At 46.1% G+C, this 22,403-nt stretch overlaps 1 protein-coding gene across 1 annotated transcript; it reads left to right on the plus strand.

Moving 5' to 3' along the window:
- Positions 1-15,071: 15,071 nt before the first annotated feature.
- On the plus strand, positions 15,072-16,271 carry LOC141482168 (uncharacterized). The gene has a single exon (XM_074175007.1). The coding sequence runs from the start codon at positions 15,072-15,074 to the stop codon at positions 16,269-16,271; it is 1,200 nt and encodes a 399-aa protein (XP_074031108.1).
- Positions 16,272-22,403: the final 6,132 nt, after the last annotated feature.

Genomic DNA, 22,403 nt, shown 5'->3' on the forward strand with positions numbered 1-22,403 from the left:
TTTCACAGACTCCTCCATGAATCCTACCGACTGCGCCAGTTAAGGGTTAGTTTTGAATAAGTTTTCAGTAAAGTTTATTTTGTTCAAAAACACGTGTTACAAGCTAGAGGTATCAAGTCAGGCTGAATATGGAAATGAAAATTCTTACAAGAATAAAAAATGCAAGTTCAAGAATTTTATCTTCGTCGGTGGTGTCAAGTGTCATTGATCCTTCATAATTGTCGTCGATTCTCCGTGACACAGGATTGTAACTCATATCAATGTATAAATGACTTGAATTATCGAAGAGTAACATTGATTTCTGACACTGATACATAAAAAAACATGCTCATGAAATCAAGTATCCAGTATGTTTTCCATATTCCATACAATATATACTCCAGTATAGAATTATTACTTATACATGTCAATTTGCAAAGGTCACCGATACTTGATGAAAATTCATTATAACATATTCAATGGGAAGGAAAGGTTTTGACTTACTACTTCACCATCTTCCATCTTTATATTTTCACACAAAAAAATGTGAAAATCTTCCAAAGAAAGAGAAGAAACAATCAGTTTCAGAAAATTGACTCTATACAAAGATGTGTAGATCATGCAGAGAAGTAACTTTCAGAGATAAAATGAAATAAAAGCCCTCTCGAAACTGTTACTTTCATATAAGATTGAATTGCACGAAAGGAAAATACATTCGAAACGATCACTTTTATATGAACACTGAATTACAAAACATGATTTGTTTAAATCAGTTGGTATTCCAAACATTCTTTATGGAATTGAATCAAATGTCATTCACAGGATTGTTGCACAGTATAGTGAATGAGAAAGGTAAACTTTTTTTATATGGAACACTGTCATCCTCACTAGTTCAGATCCGATATTTCGGCTCAAGACACTTATCTTAGCCCTGAAGATGGAGAAGTAGAAAGCCGAAACATTTCTTTCCCAAAAATGATATCTCCTAATAATATACCCCTTTCAATTCAAAAAACAGATATATGGCAGGAATTCAATCAAATAAGCGAATGACTGTTATTACATAGTGTCATCAAGACAAGATTTGGTGCTGAAGAGGCGACGAGGCATGTGTCTTGAGAAGAAACATCGGATGTCCACCAGTAAGGATGACAGTGTGCCGCGTAACTAAAATTTCACCTCTTTCCTTTACTATTTTGTATAGTGTTACGTTGTTACGGTGGAAGAGAAATTTGGTTTTGGAATGAATGTTAAACCCCCCTTCGGTATATTCCAAAACCGTATTGGTAACAAAAATATTTTTTTCGGTCACTGAAAAGTTTACTCAAATGACCACTCGGCTAGCTCAGCAATTTGGGGGTGAGTATGGAGTATAAATCCACCAAAGGGTGCTGTTCTTGATATTTTACAAAAACTTTATTGAATCTTTAACAGGTTTCAACTAACATACAATGACAAATATCAAGAGAGAATATGTAGTGTTTGTATCAACCCAAAGTGGTTTTGAGGGGTATTTCTCAAAGCAGATTAATATATATATATATATATATATATATATATATATATATATATATATATATATATATATATATATATATAACACGTTACTTAACAGGAAATAAGTTCGATAAATCTATCTAAAACTGAATCAATTACAAAACTCAGTAATCACAAATTTGATACAAATCGAAGTTACACTGAATGATAAGTGCAAAATAACAGTTTGATGCAGCACTTCTTATGAAATAGAGGCGGCAAATCGCGTTAAGGCAAGTCTCTAGTACTCGTAAAGCGTTAAGGATGCTAATGATTACGCAATGTGTTGTTAAACAAACTGAATCGGTGTCAAGCACAGCTGATTAGGTTAGGTTAGGTTAGGTTAGGTTAGGTTAGGTTCAGGGAGTAAACCCTTCCAAAAATCCGCAACCCAAGGTGTTATGCGACCCGTGCTGAGGGGTGAATGGCCATGCGTGATGTGGTTATGAACGGAGCCGCCGGAAGCATGGCAACCTTCCGGTGTAGACTGCCTTGGCAAGGTAAGGGCGCACTACCCTGCTGGACACTATTTTTTCGTCCCAACTCGTGGGATCGAAAATGGAAGATTTAACAAAACACAAAAAAGAATATGAGGGGGATCCCTTCAAAAGGAGACCGATAATAACACGAACGCCGACTAAGAGCGAATCTAAAAGCGAAAAGGAGGAGATTTTCTCGACTCCCCAGAGCATGGGAGAGGTCACGCCAGGGCTTGAGGAGAGTCAGGCGGATAGAATGGAAAGAGAAGCACAGGGCTTTCAAGACGAGGAACTGAACAAGAGCCCAGCTTTCGAACTCCACAGTACTGACTGGAGTGACATGGAGAAGGAAACGCAGCAGAGGAAAAGGAAACGCTTAGTATCGCCAAAAAAAAGGCAAAAATATAGGACAAGCAAGGATTCAGAGATAGCTTGGCTACAAAAGAATATAGAACATTTAACAGGAAAAAACAACAAAATTGATGAAACTCATCAAAAATAATGTAAATACGAAAGTAGAGATTAAGCATATAGCCAGGGAAATCGATGCACTAGTCACACAAGTGAAAAATCAAACGAACTTTTTGGAGGACCTCAAAGAACCTGAAAAGACCATTATGAACTTAGACTCAGAGAACACTCTTACAGAAAGTACAGAAGATCAGAACAAAGGCACCATGATATTCCCAACGGAGGAGAGCACAGAATCGGAAGACATTAATAAAAAGAAAGATCACCAGAAAAGTACAAGCACACCCGGGCGGAGACAAGAAAAGGGGAGTTGCACGTGCGTGTGCACCTACAGTGCATCAAGATTGTCCTCGCCAGATGACCTACCAGAGCATACGAAATTTGAAACGTTTATGGAAATAGAGAAACTCACATGGGAAAGTACGGTATACACTAATACAGAAATCATAGTGGGAAACCCCCTGGCAGCAGAAGATTCTGTCACAAAAGTCGTTATTGTAGAGCCGGATGATGTAGAGATGAGGCTTAGCATACAAAAAATGTATAAGGATAAGTTCCCGGAATTGGCACCTCTCACTGGGGACTGTGAGGTTTTGGAACAGATTACCAAAGTTAGGGGCTCAGCAATGAGGACAAGCAGAAAAATCATCAAATCCACCTACGATGGCACTGAAAGAGGGATATGGGACAGACTAAATAATATCAAGTTTGAAACCATGGAAGATGCTAAAATATGTATCCACCACATAAAAGGAGTCAACATAGATACCCTTCGCAAAATGACGGAGGCGGTATTCCATGGGGGAAAGACCAAGGTGGATATATACACCACGGTATCGAAAGGGGAACATACAAGGGGCAGAGATACCTACGGGGTGGTTATTACAGGAGAGAATATGTCCTATAGAGATATACTAGGGACCGTGAAAACGGCCTTTGCGACATCAGAGTCTGCGAGCGCTATTAGGGGTCTAAGAAAAACTAGAGACCGTAACCTTCTCCTAACAATAGATAAAGACCGGCAGGCTTTAGGGCACCTGAAAAATGCCCTACAACAGGAGGGATCGCTCCAAACTAAGAGTGTGAGAGGAGGGGGAGAAAACGAACAGGTATATATCAGGGGAATGGCCGGGGATGTCACAAAGGAAGAGATTACGAATGCCATTGCGAAAATTACCGGTAAATTGGATGATGAAACGTATAAATTGAGTGAGATCAGACCTCTACAGAATGATACGGCGGCGGTGACAGTTATCCTTCCGAAGGAGGTTGCAAAGACTTTAATGGATAAAAAGGAACTGAGAGTAGGCCTTGTAAGATGCAGCATAGAGAAAAGGATAAATATTACTAAATGTACAAAGTGTTGGGGTTTTGGGCATGAAAGAAACGAATGTGAAGGACTGGACAGGGGAAAGAGCTGCTTTAAATGTGAAGGACAGGAACATATTGCCAAAGATTGCGATTCTGAGGAATTTTGCCCAGTGTGTGAAAAAAGCGGTCATATGGCCGGTACCAAGTGATGTCCATCGTTCAAAGCGGCCCTCAATAGAGCAAGAAGAGATATCAAAAATAAGAGAAAGCATAGTCATATTCCTGAAGAGGAGAATAAACCCGAACAAGACGAAAAGACTAAAATAGCAGAGATTGAGAATCCCCCAATGGAACATATAGATGATATAAGGGACGAGGACCAGTCGGTCCTGAGGAAGATATTAGATCTCTCAGAGAACTAGGAATAAAATGAAAACAAGCTGCGGAGGGGCTGTCTATCTGTACTCGATGCCACTAAAAATAATTTAGTTTAACCTGGACAGAAGGATTGGGGCACATCAACTCTTGAGAAAAGTGATTGAGGAAGAAAACATAGATATAGCTCTGGTACAAGAATCAAATATTAGGCTGGCATCAAACAACCCTAAGTGGATCATCGACACCTCTGGCTGCGCGGCAATATTCTGTGCGAACTCGAGATGTGGCGTAGTCACGCACTATTCCGGCCCTGGTTACGTAAAAATCGCATTCGAAAAATACACAATATACAACTGCTACATATCTCCCAACGTTAACTTAGAACATTATAAGGCGTACATTGATACTCTCATGCAAAACATAAAGGATGAGAAGGAAGAGGTCATGGTGGCAGGGGACTTTAATGCCAAATCGAGGTTGTGGAACTCGGCTGTAACTGATGCAAGAGGTACTTATCTCGCAGAATGGCTGCAATCCATGGATATGGTAGTGGTCAACGAGGGTGATACACCAACCTTCTCAAGAGGTTCTCAAACATCGATAATAAACATAACCTTCTCGTCACAAGGATTGATCAGAGACATAAACAACTGGAGAGTGTCAACAGACGAAAGCATGAGTCTTCACAGACATATATTTTATGAGATTGGCGAGAGTAAAGGAAAACCGAAATATAACTGGCAGGAAGTAAAAAAGATATCAGAGCCGGTATTCAGAACAGCTATGCAGATTTTGGAAAGCTCAATTGTTGATGTTGAGGACCTCACGAGAAAAATCAAAGAGGCCCAATATATAAGCCTGGAAAAGGGAAAGGGGGGAGCAACAAGGACACAACATGTCTGGTGGAACGAAGACATTGCTGCGATGAGAGAAGCCTGCAGCAGTTCAAGAAGAAGGTTAACCAGGGCAAGAAGGCGAAAAGAAGGCGAGGGCATAGGAAAGCTCTGAGAAAAGCAATTAAAAAGTCTCAAAGAACGCAGTGGAAAAATCTATGCGAAAGAGTGGAAGAAGATCCCTGGGGACAGGGTTACCAGATTGTAACAGGGGAAATGAAGCACCTCAGAACGCCATATGAACTTCACCAGCGGATCAAAGAAGAGAAGGTGAAGGAATTGTTCCCCAGAGATGATACGCCTCATACACACAATGATATACAATATGAACTCCCTATGGCCTTTACAATAGAAGAGCTGAAGTCAGCGGTCAGGAAAATAAATTTGAAAAAAGCAGACGGCCCAGAAGCTGTAAAGCTTGCGGCGGATACCTGCCCACAGATGCTCCTCAGAATCATGAATAACCTGCTGGGAGAATGTGAGTTTCCAGAGAGGTGGAAGTGGGCGAAGGTCATTCTCATACCCAAGGGGAATAATCCGCACGAGCAACTGAAAGTTAGGCCGATATGCCTCATCGATTGTATAGGCAAGCTATATGAATACCTACTGAAAGACAGGCTAGAACTAGAACTTACCGAATTGGACGGCATATCACCGACACAATTCGGTTTTAGAGCTAACAGATCCACAGTACAAGCAATAAAACATGTACTCAAACTTGCGAGTGAAGGAGTTCCCACTTGGGGGGCAATCATCTTCGTAGATGTGAAGAATGCCTTCAATACCGCAAAATGGGGGAAGATTATAGACAAGCTCCAGGAAATCGGGATCAGCGGCTATTTGACCTAAGTGTTCTATGACCTCAGTCATAGAACACTTAAATGCGGAAATTATATACAGGAAATGACGCAGGGGGTACCGCAAGGTTCCATAATAGGACCGACATTATGGAACATAATGAAACTCATTTTTAATGAGAACACAAGAAGGGCATGCGAAAAAGCGGACAGACATACAACTGCTCTGTCCAAGCTCCTACCAAACATGAAAGGGCCAAGAACGCAAAAGAGACGCTTGATATATGGAGTAGTACAATCTGTCATTCTGTATGCAGCACCGGTGTGGAAAAGCGTTATGAGAGTTGACACCTATAAAAGGATGGTAACGGCATCTCAGAGGAAAATTCTACTGAGAGTGACGTCAGCCTACAGGACAGTATCAGCAGAAGCTCTCTGCGTGATTGCTGGAATACCCCCCATTGACCTCCTGGTGAACGAAAGAGGACGATTGGATGAGACTGGAGCCGCCGTCACAACTACTATAAAAGAAAAGGAAAGACTCAAAACTTTAGAAGCATGGCAGGGAAAATGGGAGGGAAACGAAGAAAAAGCCCAATCAACAAAGAGGTTGATCCCAAACATCGGAGTGTGGTTGAAGTGCCCCCACAAACAAACGGATTACTTCCTTACCCAGTTCCTAACGGGTCATGGATCCTTCAGAATGTACACCAATAGGATAGGCAAAACAACTGACAACCTCTGTATCTACTGCAAGGATATAGACGATGTAGAACACACCATTTTCAAATGCACCAGATGGATGAGGGAGAGATACACCTACGAAGTGGAGTCGGGGAGGGACATGACTCCGGACAACTTGATAGAGGATATGTTAACATCAAGAGAGAAATGGGAAAAGGCCGTAGAATATGTTAGAAGTGTCGTCAAACAAAAGGAGGCAGAGGAGAGGATGCACCAGTCCGAGGAAAGAGAATAGATTCGCTATTTAAAAGTATAAACAGGAGGCAAATTTTAGAATGCTATGCAAATGCCGCTCATATCTGAGTATATCCTAAAGGACAGTTCCAGGTATGAGAGAGGGCAAGGGGTGGTTTTTGTCGGTAAAAGTCCGACACTACTGGCTCGTGATGTATTCCAAGCGGCCAGTGCCCATGAGGGTTTCCACTCCACAAAAAAAAAAGTTGGGTTAGGTTAGGTTAGGTTAGGTTAGGTTAGGTTAGGTTAGGTTCCCCCCTGACGGTGTCTCCACCTTGACGTGGTAGGGGGGCTTGCGCGTCTTTATGATCCCGAGAGCCATGCCGGCGGTAGCTTAGCTACTGGCAGGGTTTCCCTTGCCGGACGGGTCGAGGGGGAAAGGCCAGACAAAGAGAGATACCAACAAAAGGGAGTAAACCCTTTCAAAAATCCGCAACCCAAGGTGTCACGCGACCCGTGCCGAGGGGTGGATGGCCAGGCGTTACATGGTCATGAACGGAGCCACCGGGAGGATGGCGACCTCCCGGCGAAGATAGCCTTAGTAGCGCAAGGGCGCACTACGCTACCGGACAGGGATTTCGACCCGACTCGTGGGACATATATGGAGAACCTAAATAAAACAGTTTATGAGTGGAATGAGAGTATAGATCCGACAGTACGGAGGTCATCACTTGCAAGGACACCAACGAAGAATGACGAAACTTCCGAGACGGAAGAAACCTTCATGACTCCAAGGCAAGAGGCAGCAAGGGGCTCCTCATCCTCGGACGCATACATTGACGAAACGATAGGCCAGAGTCCGAACTTAGCATGTATCAAAGAACCGGCAGAGCTGAGCGATGGGAACTTCAACGACGTCTTCGAGTTATTTGAAGATGACACTAATGGGCGGAAGAAGAAAAGGAAGCGCGTCGACAAACAAGGCTATAGACTGAGTTTCGGGCAAAATGGAGAACAGGACCAGAAGATAGAAGCCCTACACCAGGCCTTGAAGAAGATGCTGGACAAAACAGAACAAATGGTTAAATTAACAACGACCAATGTGAATACAAAGGTGGAAATCAAAAAACTGTCCAAGGAGATTGCAACACAAGCAAAAGTCTTGATAAAAAAGGCGGAATTCCTGAACCACCTGGATAAAGAGTGGACAAGAAGAGGAGAGAACTTGGAAACAAGCAAGAAAGCACCGACAGTAGAAGTCGGTATTCAAACCGAAACTGCTGTCAGCAACGCAGAATGTGGCACGCAATGGGACGAAGGGGATTTAAATACCGTACATAACTTAGATGGAGTAGTAAGTTATGATGACTGGCTGCAAATCGCGGATAAAAGATGGTCTACGGACGTGTTCGTGAAAACAGAAGTTAAGGAGGGTAGTCCCCTCAATACAAAGAACAGCACTGTGAAGGTGGTTATGGTGGAACCGACTGACACGGGTATGAGCAAAAGTATCCAGGCAAGGTACGCCCTCAGATTCCCCGAAATAGTAGAGACCAAGGAAGACTTTGAGGTACTACAACAGAGTACCATAAAAAGGGAAACAAACGAGGTACTCTCCACGAGGAAAATCATAAAAATGAACCTAGGACAAACCGAGAAAGAACTTTGGGATATGATGAGAAGGCTCCTGGCGGAAACAACCGACGACCCATGGATCGCTCTGCATAGAATAGAGTGCTTGAGCTTAGATAGAATGAGGAGAATGGTGGAATCAATCTTCAAGGACTCAAACACACAAGTAACCATTTATACAGACAAACTAGAAGAACCTCCAACACAAACAGACACCAGGCCTAGGAACACATATGCAATGGTGGTAGATGGGGGAGGCTCCAATGCCGGTCAAGTCATTGCAGACATCAAACAAAAATTGATGGGGACAGCAGATATCGAATCAATAAAAAGTGTAAGAAGGACAAAGGACGGGAAGATCCTCATTCTAACAAAAAGAGACGAGGGAGCCGTGGAAACACTGAAACAAAAAATCATGACAGCAGCAGCTGGACTCACAGTGAGAACAAGCGTCACCCAGGCGGACCGGGGGGAAGTCGCAATCCACGCCAGAGGCCTAGACGAAACGGCAACAATGGAAGATGTCCAAGAGGCCATCAAGAAAGAACTGGGAGACCCAGAAGCTCTTTTCAGGTTGAGCGGGTTGAGGCCAAACGCTTGGGACACACAAGCAATTACCATAATCGCCAAGGCAGAGGTCGCTGAACACCTACTCAGTAAAGGAGAACTGAGGATTGGCATGAGCTTATGTAAACTCCAGAAGAGGATACATCTCCAAAAATGTATCAAGTGCTGGGGCTACGGACACACCAGAAAAGACTGCAAAAGCAGACATGACAGATTGAATCTGTGCAGGAATTGCGGCGAGGAGGGGCACATAGAGAAGGATTGTACAGCACAGGCTAAATGCCCGGCGTGCAAGGAGGCTCATAAAATGGGCACTGGTAAGTGCCGCATTTTCAAAAAGGAATTGTCTAGATGTAGGAGGGAGGAAAAGCAGTGGAGAACGTCCTTGCAACAGACCGCCGCACGGCAGGAGAGCACAGGAAACCCTAGCCAATGACACTTAAAATCCTCCAAATAAACACGGACAGGAGGAGAGACGCATACCATCTGTTACAAAAGGTAATCAAAGAGAAAGACATAGACATCGCACTTATACAAGAGCCGAACAAATTACTAATAGGGAAAAATCCCAAATGGATAAAAGATCCCCAAAGCGATACAGCCATATACTGTAACAACCCTAACTGTGGAGTGGTAACACATGAAGTACGCCCCGGATTCATATGCCTGATATTCAACAGCTGGGCACTGTATAACTGCTATATCTCCCCAAATTGTACGTTCGAGCAATACCAGCGATATGTGGATAGCGTTATGGAACACATTCGCGCAGGGAAAAGGGAAGCAGTGATGGTTGGGGATTTCAACGCTAAATCGGCGCTGTGGGCCTCGGCCACCACTGATGCACGAGGGGAATACCTTGCAGAGTGGATCCACGCTCAGAGCATGGTAGTAAACAACGAAGGGGACACCCCCACTTTCGTCAGAGGTGCCCAGAGCTCACATATTGATATCACGTTATCTACCCAAGGCATCGCAAGAAGTATCCATGGATGGGATGTCTCCACTGAAGAAAGTATGAGCCTCCATAGATATATCTCCTTTGACATATGGAACAAAAATAAGATACCCAAACTGGAATGGCGGGAGGCACAATACATAAAGGAGAGGGAATTCAGGACGAGAATTCAGGAAACGGAGCCGTGGATAACGAATATGAGGGAGCTTATAAATGTCATCACAAACACTCAAAAAGAATACCTCGTTAGAACATCTGAGGGCGGACTACGACCACAACCAGTTTGGTGGACGGAAAACATCGAGGATAAAAGAAGAGACTGCAATAAAATCAGAAGGAGGCTGCAGAGGGGGAGAGCGTCCTCGGTAGGGAAGGACGTAATTGAACAGCTGGAAAGCGAGTACAAGAACATCAGAAGGGAACTCAAGAGAGTGATAAGGAAATCGCAAAAAGAACAATGGGGAATTTTATGCGACAGACTGGAGAACGACATATGGGGCCAAGGATATAAAATCGTCACGAATAATCTCAAAAACTCTAACACAACCTACAACCTAGACCCAGGCACAAAAATGAAGAAAGTCAGAGAATTGTTCCCACAATATCAGGATGTGCCAAGGACAACCATAACGGCATACAGCCCCCCACAACCATTCACAATGGAGGAACTGACAAGAGCGGTAGAGAGAATTAAGACTAAGAAGTCACCAGGCCCTGATGGGATTCTTCCAGAAGCGATTAAGATGACAGTGAAATCAATTCCAATAACGACGTTGAATGTGTTGAATGAATTATTGAACGAATGTAGATTTCCCACATACTGGAAAATAGCCAAGGTCGCACTGATACCGAAGGGAAACCAGGCCGGCCCACAGGGCAAATATAGGCCAATCTGCCTACTTGACAGTATTGGGAAATTGTACGAACACCTGATCAAGTATAGACTGGAAGAGGAACTGACGGTAAAAGGCGGCATCTCAGGAAACCAATTTGGCTTCAGACCCAAAAAATGCACAGTCGACGCGGTCAAACGTGTCATAGAAAGAGCTTGCAGAAATACTCATACATGGGGAGCTATTATTCTCATAGACGTGCAAAATGCTTTCAATACGGCAAAGTGGAGCGTTATACTGAAACAACTAGACAAGTTGAAAGTGAATGGATACCTAATCAGGATACTCGAGGACTATCTTAGCGAGAGAACTCTACTCTGCAATAAACAGAAAGAGAGTATATCACAGGGGGTACCACAGGGCTCGGTGCTTGGGCCAACCCTATGGAATCTACTTTATGATGGGGTTTTACTACTAGACATGCCAGAGGGATGTTCTACTGTGGCCTACGCAGATGACCTTGCGTTAATAGTAAGAGCGGACAGGAAAGAGGACCTCATGAGGAACGCAAATCGCGCGCTGTCAAAGATAGAGAGATGGATGGGGAAAAACGGACTTGAGACTGCACCATCAAAAACAGAGGCAATCATTGTCAGAGGGCCCAGGAAGAGGGACGATATATCGTTCCTCCTGGCAAATACAGTGGTGACACCGAAAAAATTCGTCAAATATTTGGGAGTATGGATAGACGATAAATGTATCTACAATGAACACGTTAAAAGAACGTGTGAAAAGGCCGATAGGCAAATAACTGCACTCGGGAAAATACTCCCAAATATTAGGGGACCTGAATACGGGAAGAGACGACTCCTGTATGGGGTGGTGCAGTCGATAATACTGTATGCTGCCCCTGTCTGGTGGCGCGCGATGGACGCGCGATGGACTATGAAAAAGCTCAATGGACAAAGAAGCTCATATCAGACATTGGCACATGGCTGAACTGCGACTTCAGGAGGCCAGACTATTTTCTGACACAGGCGCTAAGCGGCCACGGGTCTTTTAGAACCTATACACAGAGAATAGGTAAAACTCCGGACGACCGATGCATATACTGTGGGCAAAGGGATGACCCCGAACATACCCTGATAAACTGCGACAGATGGACAAGAGAAAGGGCAAAATATGAAACTGGCACAGGAATGGTAACGACAGCCCAAAACTTAATTGGCAACATGATGCGCACGAGGAAGGCATGGAAGGAAGGAGCGGACTACATTAAAAATATCATGAGACAGAAGGAACAAGAAGAAAGATTACACCAGACAAATCTTTGAACAGGAAGCCCCAGGAAAGTGAGGAAAAAGCAGATTAGACATGCCTGATCCATCCGATGTATATCCTAAAAGGAAGGTGCCGGACGGATCAAACGTGGCGAACAAGGGGGAGTTTTACTGGCTAACGAAGCACCAGTTGACCATAGGAGCCGGTCCTTGGTCATTCGAAGGTCTTTCTCCCCCTCCCAAAAAAAAAAAAAAAAAAGGTTAGGTTAGGTTAGGTTAGGTTAGGTTAGGTTAGGTTAGGTTAGGTTAGGTTAGGTTACGTTAGGTTGGTCCGGGAGACTGTGGATATTTTCACCGCCCCAAAAAAAAGGTGGATGTATCGAGGTAGGTGGCAACACTTACCTTTCTCAGGCCGGTGTGATGCGGAGACAAATAGCCTCTCCATTGGCAAGACCGTTGGGTGCCCACTCGTGGCCGGACTGCCTCTTACAGAACTCATCGGATCTAGAGGGGGAATCCTCGATAAAAAACCTCCTGGAGACACACAGCTGGTGTGCAGGGATGGCGAACCCTGGGAGTTCTCCTGCCTTTCTTACCCCCTTTTCAACTCATCTGGGTAAGTTACTTTCTCTTTCCTATCGGCCTCCCTTGGCCAACTCTTGTTTCTCCTGACCCCGACGCTATTAGGGTACCCGAGGGCTAGGAGTCACTTTTCCATCTTCCCACTACAGGATGCAGGGGAGGCGGCTGCATCCTCTTCTCTTCTAGTCTACCTCTTGCTCCCCTCCCCAATCCGGGGATGGAGGGTGAGGGAGATCACCGCGTCCCTCAATCCCAAGGTGTAGCACCATCGTGCCGAAGGGATGCGTGGCACAGAGGTGACCAAGTGTGTCTTTTGCGATGCCTCCTGGAAGTGGCGACCCAGGGGGGATTTAGCCTTACCCCTGCAAGCGGGGCTCAGTAGGGGTGGACCTGAAATTTCCCTAGCTACTCGTGGGACGGAATATGGATAAAATTAATGAAACTAAAACAAACGACAAAAACAAGAAAGAAACAGAAGAGGAGAGGACACTAGAAAGGACTTCTAGAAAGTGTTGGAAAAAACAGGCTATCGAGATCCCCAAGGACATCTACTTCTACCACCGAACAGGTTGACTTGGAACCCAGAAAGGATGGTGATGGTGTTTTTAGCACACCTCACCAGAGTGCTGTGACATCGCCAGATGGCTTCATTGATGAGGAACTGGGGAATAGCCCCATCTATGGCCTTATGGTCATGAAGGATGAACAGGAATTGGATGGACAGGAATTGAATGGACAGGGAAACCCAAGGAAGCGAAGACGCAAGGGAACTCCCGAGAAGTCCACGAACAAAATGATTAACGAACAATCCCAGGAATTCGGCAAACTAAGGGAGACAACCGACAACATGTCGAAGCTTGATGCGCAGTTGATACAACTGGTGAAGGCGAATACCAACACGAAGGTTGAGATTAAGACCATATCCAAACGTATTAGCGCCGAAACGAACACCCTCAAGAAGAGAACAAATTTTCTTTCACAGGTTCAGGGAAATCTGAAGGCAGCGAACCCGACAATTGAGAGAAGTCAGGAGAATAATATACGCCAACAGTTTGTAATTAAAGGTAAACTTGAGGCGGAGGAGAAAGCGGCGAAAGCTGCAAGCAGAGTGGATGAACTGGAGACGGAAGTAATCCCTTACTTCCAGGTATATCCAAATATCCAAATTAGAGGCTAAGAGTATCACGGATGAAGCGGTCGCTATAGGGCAGAGTACCTGCACGTGCATCTGCACATGCCCGGCCTTTAGACTCACGCGACCAGAGGAACTGGATGGAATAGCGGACTTTCTGGAGTACGAGACTCTTGAGAGTCGCATTTGGGAAGACACGGTCTACGTTAAAACGGATATAATTTATGGCAATCCATTGACCACACAAAACAGCGTGGTGAAGGTAGTAGAGCCGGATGATCCCGAAATGAACATGAGCATACAGAAAATGTTCAAGGAAAAGTTCCCCGAACTCCCCTTGCTTCAGGGAGAAGTTGAACAGATCGAACAGATTACTAGGGTCAAAGGAACGGGTGCCACGACCAGTAGGAGGGTCATTAAGGTTCTGTTCGATGGAACGCAATCTGATTTATGGAGGAAGCTAAACGTAGTTAAAGCAGATACGGAGAGGGATGCAAAGATCTGCATTCATCACTTGAGAAACATTCCTATTGAGCGGCTGAGGAAGATGGTCGAGACCATCTTCCACGCATCAACCACCTCGGTAGATATCTATATAACAGCACAAAAAAAAAGTGGCACCAAAGAGCCAAATAACTATGGTATCGTGGTGAGTGAAGGCGGGAAGACATACAGGGATATCCTGGGCAAAGTCAAGAATGTTGTTGGAGGTAAGGAGGCAGCGAAAGCCATAAAGGGCATAAGGAAAACTAGGAATGGCAGCCTCTTGCTCACTTTAGACAAGAACCCGGAGGCTCTTACGGAAATAAAAAGGGCTATAGAAAGTGAAGGACACATCAAAGCAAGACAGCTGGGCAGGGGTAACACAGAGACTTACCAGCTCAGGGGAATGGAAGGAGATGTTAGCGAGGATGAAGTAAGAGAAGCAATCACTAGAATAATAGGGCGATGGACAGAGGACTGCAGGTTGAGTGAGATCAGGCTGCTCCGGGACGACACGGCAGCGGTGACGGTCACTGTACCAAAGACTTTGGCCGAAAACCTTCGCCAAAGGGAGGAACTGAGAGTCGGTATGGTGCGATGTCGCCTGGAAAGGAGAGTCCCGGTATCCAAGAGCAGCAGTGAGGGGTGCCAGCAAAAACAATAGGCACAAAAGGAGACTGAACGCACTCCCTGAAAACGTGGAATTCATAACCAAGCTACCGGAAAATACAGAAACTACCCATGAGGAGGGACACCTGGCGCAAGTAAACTCACAGGAGGACATGGGAGAAGGTTCCTCTGACGTTAGGAGTGCCCTCGGAGGAGCCACAGACATCATATAAATGCTCCTACAAATCCTGCAGATTAACACCGACAGGAGACGGAATGCGCATTACCTGATGCAACGTATGGCGGAGGAGTTAAATGTGGATGTGGTTGTTATACAGGAACCAAATAGAGCCATTGTTCGAAAGGACTCTAAATTCAATACGGATCCAGGCGAAGACACCGCAATTTGGTGTAGAAACCGAAGATGCGGTGTCGTGGGCCACAAGTCTGAGCATGGGTTTACATGCATAGCTTTCGACACGTGGAACCTGTATAACTGCTATGTCTCTCCCAACATTGTACTAGGTAATTTTAAAGAATACATTGACAGATTGGCGCAGCATATACGGAATGGGAGAAAAGATGTGGTTGTTTCGGGGGACCTCAACGCTAAATCTACTATGTGGAATTCAGACAGCACTGACCGCAGAGGAGAATATGTGGAGGAATGGATCAGCGAAGTGAACATGACGGTACATAACACCGGGAGGGTACCAACGTTTAGCAGAGCTGAGCAATCCTCCATCATTGACATCACCTTGTCCACTGGGGAACTATCAACCAGAATATCAGATTGGCATGTGTCGCAGGTTGAAAGAGGCAGCCTTCATAATTATGTGCTGTATAGAGTGGAGACCGAGCGTAAGGCTACAAAAATCGTAAGACACCAAGAAATATACGTGGACGCTAGGGCTTTTAGGGACGCGTTCGAACTGCTCAGCCACAACATTGTAGGGATGACAGAGCTGATAGCCTCAACGAAATGTGCACAGAAAATGAGCCAACGATTTGGGGAGGATGGGACGTCTAGGCAGCAACCAGCCTGGTGGAGTGAAGCCATTCAAGACCTGAGGACAGCATGTAATCGATGTAGGAGAGAGCTCACTAGGGCGAGACGAGCGCGATTAGAACCTGTAGATATTGCAGCTAAGGAGGCGGTCTACAAGGAAGCAAGACGAAGCCTAAGGAAGCAAATAAGCAAGGCCCAGAAGGAGGGGTGGAAGGAGCTATGCGATCGGCTCGAGGATGATCCCTGGGGTCAGCTTAAGGGCTACCAAACCCCGTATGATCTCGATCAATCGAGGAAATTAACACTGCTGAGGGATCTCTTCCCTGAAATGGATACGGAGCAGCAAGAGGCACACGAGGTGGTGCACGGAGCAGCATCCCCCCTTTTACCGCGGAAGAGCTGGAAGTGGCAAAAAGTAGATTGAAGAGAAGGAGAGCCCCAGGACCAGATGGCATTACACCCGAATCAGTCAAGATGGTAATGGAGCTTGCACCAGCCGCTCTACTTAAGGGATTCAACGATTCGTTTACACTTGGAGTTTTTCCTGAACAGTGGAAGCAGGGTAAGGCCATTCTCATACCCAAAGGAGATCCCAGGGTAGACCTGAAATATAGGCCAATCTGTCTACTCGACGGTTTCGGGAAAATATACGAATATCTGTTCAAGGCTCGGCTGGTGAAGGAGATTGAGGAAAGGGGTGGATTCGCAAACTCCCAATTTGGATTCCGGAATAATAGATCGACTGTGGGAGCCATAGAGGCTGTCATGGACGCGGTGAAGGGCGCGAGGACGACGTGGGCAATAGTTATATTGATCGACGTCAAAAACGCGTTCAACACTGCTAAATGGCACCTGATTGATGGGCAGCTAAGGGATCTTGAGGTGAGTGCACACCTGTGCAGAGTGGTAAGGGCCTACCTCACCAAACGGACTATACAAATAGATCGGACGGAGATGAACCTCACCCAGGGGGTCCCACAGGGCTCGGTTCTCGGACCGACGCTGTGGAATGCCCTGTATAATGGCGTGTTGCTGCTAGATCTGCCCAGGGGGTGCACCACTGTGGCCTATGCTGACGATCTGGCTCTCATAGTCGGTGCTAATAGTAAGGAGGAGATGGTTGTCACTGCCAATCGGAGTATTGAAAGGATTATTAAATGGCTCACAGAGCACGGACTGGAAATCGCTCCACACAAAACGGAAGCCATCTTCGTGAAGGGGCCCAGGAAAAGGGAGAACATCCGCATTAGGGTAGCGGATGCGGCTATCTCGCCGAGCAAATATGTCAAATATCTCGGAGTATGGCTCGACGATAAGATGATATACAATGAACATGTGAGAAAGACATGCGAGAAGGCCAATAAGCAGGTGGCTGCCCTGACAAGAATTCTACCGAATACCAGGGGGCCTGGGTCATGTAGAAGAAGGGTGATGTACGGCGTAGTACAATCAGTACTCCTTTATGCTTCGCCGGTATGGGGGCACGTTATGAGAGTGAAAAGGTACAGAGATACTATGCTGGCAACACAGCGCAAGATGTTACTACGTGTTGCGATGGCCTACCGTAAGGTGTCGGCAGAGGCACTCGCGGTAATAACGGCGAATCCCCCGATTGACCTCATGATAGAGGAAAGGACCCGCATCTACAACAGAAGGGTAGCTGACCGGGCGTGCAAGGAGGAAGAGAGGGGGAGGACTATGCAGCAGTGGCAGGACAGGTGGGAAGCCAATAATGTAAACGCACAATGGACCAAGCGGTTAATCCCAGACATAAGGGAGTGGGTGTACTGCAAACACCTGGCTACGGATTATTATCTTACTCAGGCACTGAGTGGACATGGCTCTTTCAGATCCTTCACCAAAAGGATAGGGAAAACAACAGATGATAATTGTGTTTATTGTGTTGTGTGCAGCGATCGACGACCCGCTGCACACAACATTTGTGTGCGAGAGATGGTACAGAGAGAGGAGGATCATGGAAGGAGTCTTTGGAGGGGGTCTTGCTCCCGAGAGCCTGGTGAGAGCGATGATCGGTAGTCCGGTGTTGTGGAAAGCTGGGCATAAATTTCTTCGAAACCTGATGGAGGAGAAGGAAAGGGAGGAGAGAGAACTGCAGAGGATTGCAGAAGTATGAGGTTATAGCCGTATACATAAATGCCGCATCTACCTGATGTTTGATGTCGAATAGATGGTTCCAGGTAGAGGAGGGGCAAATAGGGTGGTTTTTAGTGCGGTATACGGAGCTCGCACCGGAGTCCCACACTATCAGGGAAGGGAAGAACTTTTACCTGATGTTCATAAAGAATTTTCCACCTCCAAAAAAAAAAAAAAAGGTTAGGTTAGGTTAGGTTAGGTTAGGTTAGGTTCCCTCTCGAAGTGTCTCCACCTTGTCGTGGTGGGAGGGCTTGCGAACCATGATGAGATGGTAGGCTACGCCAGCGGCAGCCTTGCTGCCAGGACTCCCAAGCTGGACAGGCTACCATGGAGTGGTCAGACTAAGAGGGACACAACAGGAGTAAACCTGAGAAAAATCCGAAATCCAAGATGTAAAGCGATACGTGCCGATGGATGAATGGCCCTGCGACAGTGGGTCTTGAACGGAGCCTGCAGGGAGATGGCGACACCCTGCAGTACTAGCCTTGCCCTCGCATGCGGGGCTCTGCGGGGGTGGACAACCTATTCCCTAGCTACTCGTGGGAACAAATATGGAAGCAAATAATTCTATAAATAAAGAAGAGTCAGAAAAGGAGGTATTTGGCAAAAAGAGCCGCCTGGCAGCATCACCTACAATTAGGAGGGAGAAAATGATCAAACAGAGCTCAAGCGCACCTCAAGACAAGGATGAAGACAATGTCTTCACCACTCAGATGAAGCAACAGGAGGAGGAAAACGCAGGAAATAAAATCGCTCAAATAAGTGACTCGGAGGAGGAGGGGCCCTCCTTCTTCTTCAAGAGCTTCCTTCAGTTCGAAGAAACCGATAGCCAGAAACGAAAAAGAATTCCTACGCCACCGGAGGAAAACGAAGGAAATGGAATAGCAGAGGACAATACCATTCTCCATTTAATACGGGAAATAAGGAAACTTGGGAAACTGGTAAAGGAATTCCCAAACACTCAGAAGGGGATTAAGGCAATTAGTAGAGATCTGAACAGAGCCGCCACCAAGGCAGAGAAACAATATCTCCAGGATAGCGATCAAAGGAAAAGGAGCAGAAAGGAGGCGGATAAATCAGACACGGAGAGGGAAAGGGAGCCTAGAACGAATTGGAGAACCCTGACAGCGACAATCTCCACTCAAGTCGATGGGGATGGTATAGACAGGGAGTATGAGGAAATTGCCGAGAGCATGGAGGAGAAGATTAAACTCCATTTAGAAGGCAACGAAGGCCACGGAGGCTGGGATGGGCTGAGGGAAGTCATTGATAAACCCTGGCCGGAGCACCTGTACTCTTGCACAGGAATAAGCCATGACCTGAGGGATCTCAGGGAAGGGAAGCAAGACCTGGTCATATTACTGGACCCGAAAGGAAACCGGGAAGGGGTGATCTTGGAGCAAGCGCGGTATAGATTTCCCGATCTTGCGAGTTTACTCGCCGAAGATCTGACGGAAGTGGAGTTCATCAGGCACAGCACGAAGGTAGTCACCAGCAGAGGGCTTAGAGAGAGCATAGCGAACACGATATATGCGATACCAGTGACCACGGGAGAGACCGGAGGGCCCGAGGAGGTTGAACACATATATAGGAGCCTGAGGGCCTTTAAGGAGGAATTCATGCCCCCGGCGGACGCAAACCATACCTACACGGTTGCAATGGTGGAGCATAGGAATGATGGGTACCTAAGGAAGTGCGTAGAAAGTGTCTTCCATGGCACAACGGCGAAGATCATGGTCGTCTGTAAGAAAATAGAAAATGTGGAGCACAAAAGGAGGAGGCAGGCACCGAGGAAAACCACAGAGAAGATTGTAATTAAAATGGAGGGGAGGAACTACGCGGACGCTCTGAGGGAAATGCGGAGCACAATGGATGTGTCAGCAATGGGGGTAGAAATTAGCAATGTTAGGAAAACGGCTAAGGGAGACATTCTTTTGGAACTTAAAGGTGGTAAGGATAAGACCCAGGTCATGAAAGAAGCCATAAGAAAACAGAACCCTACAAGCAAGGTGGAGCTCACCAGATCAGAAAAAATCCTACATATTACGGGGATAGAGGCTGACATGGAGGCCAAACATGTCAAGGAAGCAATATGCAGGGAGATCGGGGACATGGAAGAGGATGAAATAAAAGTCCTCTCGATGAGGGCTAACCAATACGGGAACCAGAACGCTATAATTTCCGTGGTCAGGTGGATCGCCCGTGAATTAAATAGGGTCGGAACAATTAGGATAGGCTGGATCCCATGTCGTATCAGGGAAAGAATAAACATTTTAAGGTGCTACCGATGCCTGGGCTTTGGTCACAGGAGAGAGGGATGTACAGGCCCGGATAAGTCGAAGTGCTGCCTTAACTGCACCGAAGGTGTGCCTGAAGGATAGGCGATGCGCAAGTTGCGGTAAGGAGGGACATAGAGCGGATCAGATGAGCTGTCTAGTGTACAGAAACCTCATCGACGCGAAAGAAAATAAGATCAGGGAAAGGAAGCAAGGTGGTAGGAGGGAAACGCTCAGCAATGTTAATATTGCAGATTAACGTTGGCAGAGCGAGAGCTGCACACGACGTAGTCTTTGCGGCTGCGGACAGATTAAACGCAGACATCGTTTTTTTGCAGGAGCCTAATAAGGCCTTAGCTGAGAGGCAAGGCCTGTTAACGGACAACAGAATTGATGTCGCGGTTTTCTGTAGGACGAAAAACATAGGTATTGTAAATCATAAAAGGAGAGATGGTTATATAAAATTAGTGTTCCCTACCTGGGTCTTGTACAATTGTTATGTGTCCCCTAATTTACAGCAAGGCAAATATGAGCGTTTCATAGATGACCTGATGAGAGACTGTAGGACGGATGGGCGGGATGCAGTGATAGCCGGCGATTTCAACGCTAAGTCTCCCTCCTGGGGTTCCGCGACCACAAATGAGAGGGGCACGTATGTCAATGAATGGATCCATTCATTGAACTTGGTTGTGCACAATGACAGAGTCGAGCCAACCTTTGTTAGAGGAGCCAGTGTCTCGTACATTGATTTGACGATCTCATCGGAGGGGTTCGCGAGTAAGATAGCGGGATGGAAAGTCCTACAAGAAGAGTCCCTTAGCCTACATAAATACATCAGTTATAGTGTCAACGCGGGGAAAAAATCTAAAGCGCCGTGCCTGAAAGGTAACACCGTCCTGAATAAGGAAATATTTTCAGCCGTACTGACAATGACCTCCCACGACGTAACACCAGATAACGTTGTGGAAAAGTTAAGCGATGCGCAGAACTTGGCCTCTGGAAGAAGTCATAGAGACCGAAGACGAGAACAACCGTACTGGTGGTCTTCGGAGACCGATACGTTACGCAAGGCATGCAACTCCCGTAGAAGGGAGATCACCAGGGCAAGGACAAGAGGTGCTGAGAACGAAGATCAGGAAGTAGCATGTAAGATCGCCAAATCTCGTTATGGAAAGGCAATTAAAAAGGCCAAAAGAGAAAAGTGGAACGAGCTCTGTAATGAGCTGGACAACGATCCATTTGGGCAGGGGTATAAAATTGTCGTGCGGCACTTGAAGTACCCACAGATCCCCTACGAAATCAGCGCGGAGGAAAAGTGGAAGATCGTGGAGGAATTATTCCCAACAAGAAACGACCCATGGGAAAGAAGCGAGGCTACGCCCCTTAGGGCAGAACTTGAGTTCACGGAGGACGAGGTCCGACTGGCTGCGGGAAAGCTAAAAACTGGTAAATCTCCGGGACCAGATGGCATCAGTGTGGAGGCGATAAGAGCTGCGCTGGAAGAAATTCCTGAGAGGCTAACTGATGTTTTTAATGATCTGTTAAGAGGGCAGAGCTTTCCAGTACCTTGGAAACGGGCGAAAGTAATACTTATCCCGAAGGGACAAATAAGAGAAAATCGCAAATACCGTACGATTTGCCTCCTTGATACTATGGGAAAGTTATACGAACACCTCCTTAAAGGGAGACTGGAGACGGAACTAGAAAACATCGGAGGACTGTCGATAAACCAGTTCGGCTTTAGGAAGAAAAGGTCCACCATCGACGCTGCCAGGTATGTGATGGACATCGTTAAAAGAGGACCTGAAAGGTGGGCAGCTGCTATTGCATTTGACATAAAAAATGCCTTTAACACCGCAGGCTGGAGTACTATCCTGAAGTGCCTCAGGAAAATCGGCATCAGTGGGTACTTGGTGAAAGTCGTTGAAAGCTACTTCACAGACAGGAAAGTCTTCATAGGGAAGAAACAGTTGAATATGATGCAGGGAGTCCCCCAGGGGTCGGTCCTTGGACCGTGCTTGTGGAATGTCTTGTATGATGGGGTGCTTCATTTACAATTGCCTGCAGGGTGTTACACCGCCGCTTACGCGGACGATCTGGTGTTAGTCGTGAAGGCCCAATCCCCC

The sequence above is a fragment of the Leptinotarsa decemlineata genome, unplaced genomic scaffold (assembly GCF_025532065.1).
Source record: "Leptinotarsa decemlineata unplaced genomic scaffold, Ldec_3_MD MMD2_P_RNA_scaffold_12, whole genome shotgun sequence".
Classification (NCBI taxonomy): Eukaryota; Metazoa; Arthropoda; class Insecta; order Coleoptera; family Chrysomelidae; genus Leptinotarsa; species Leptinotarsa decemlineata.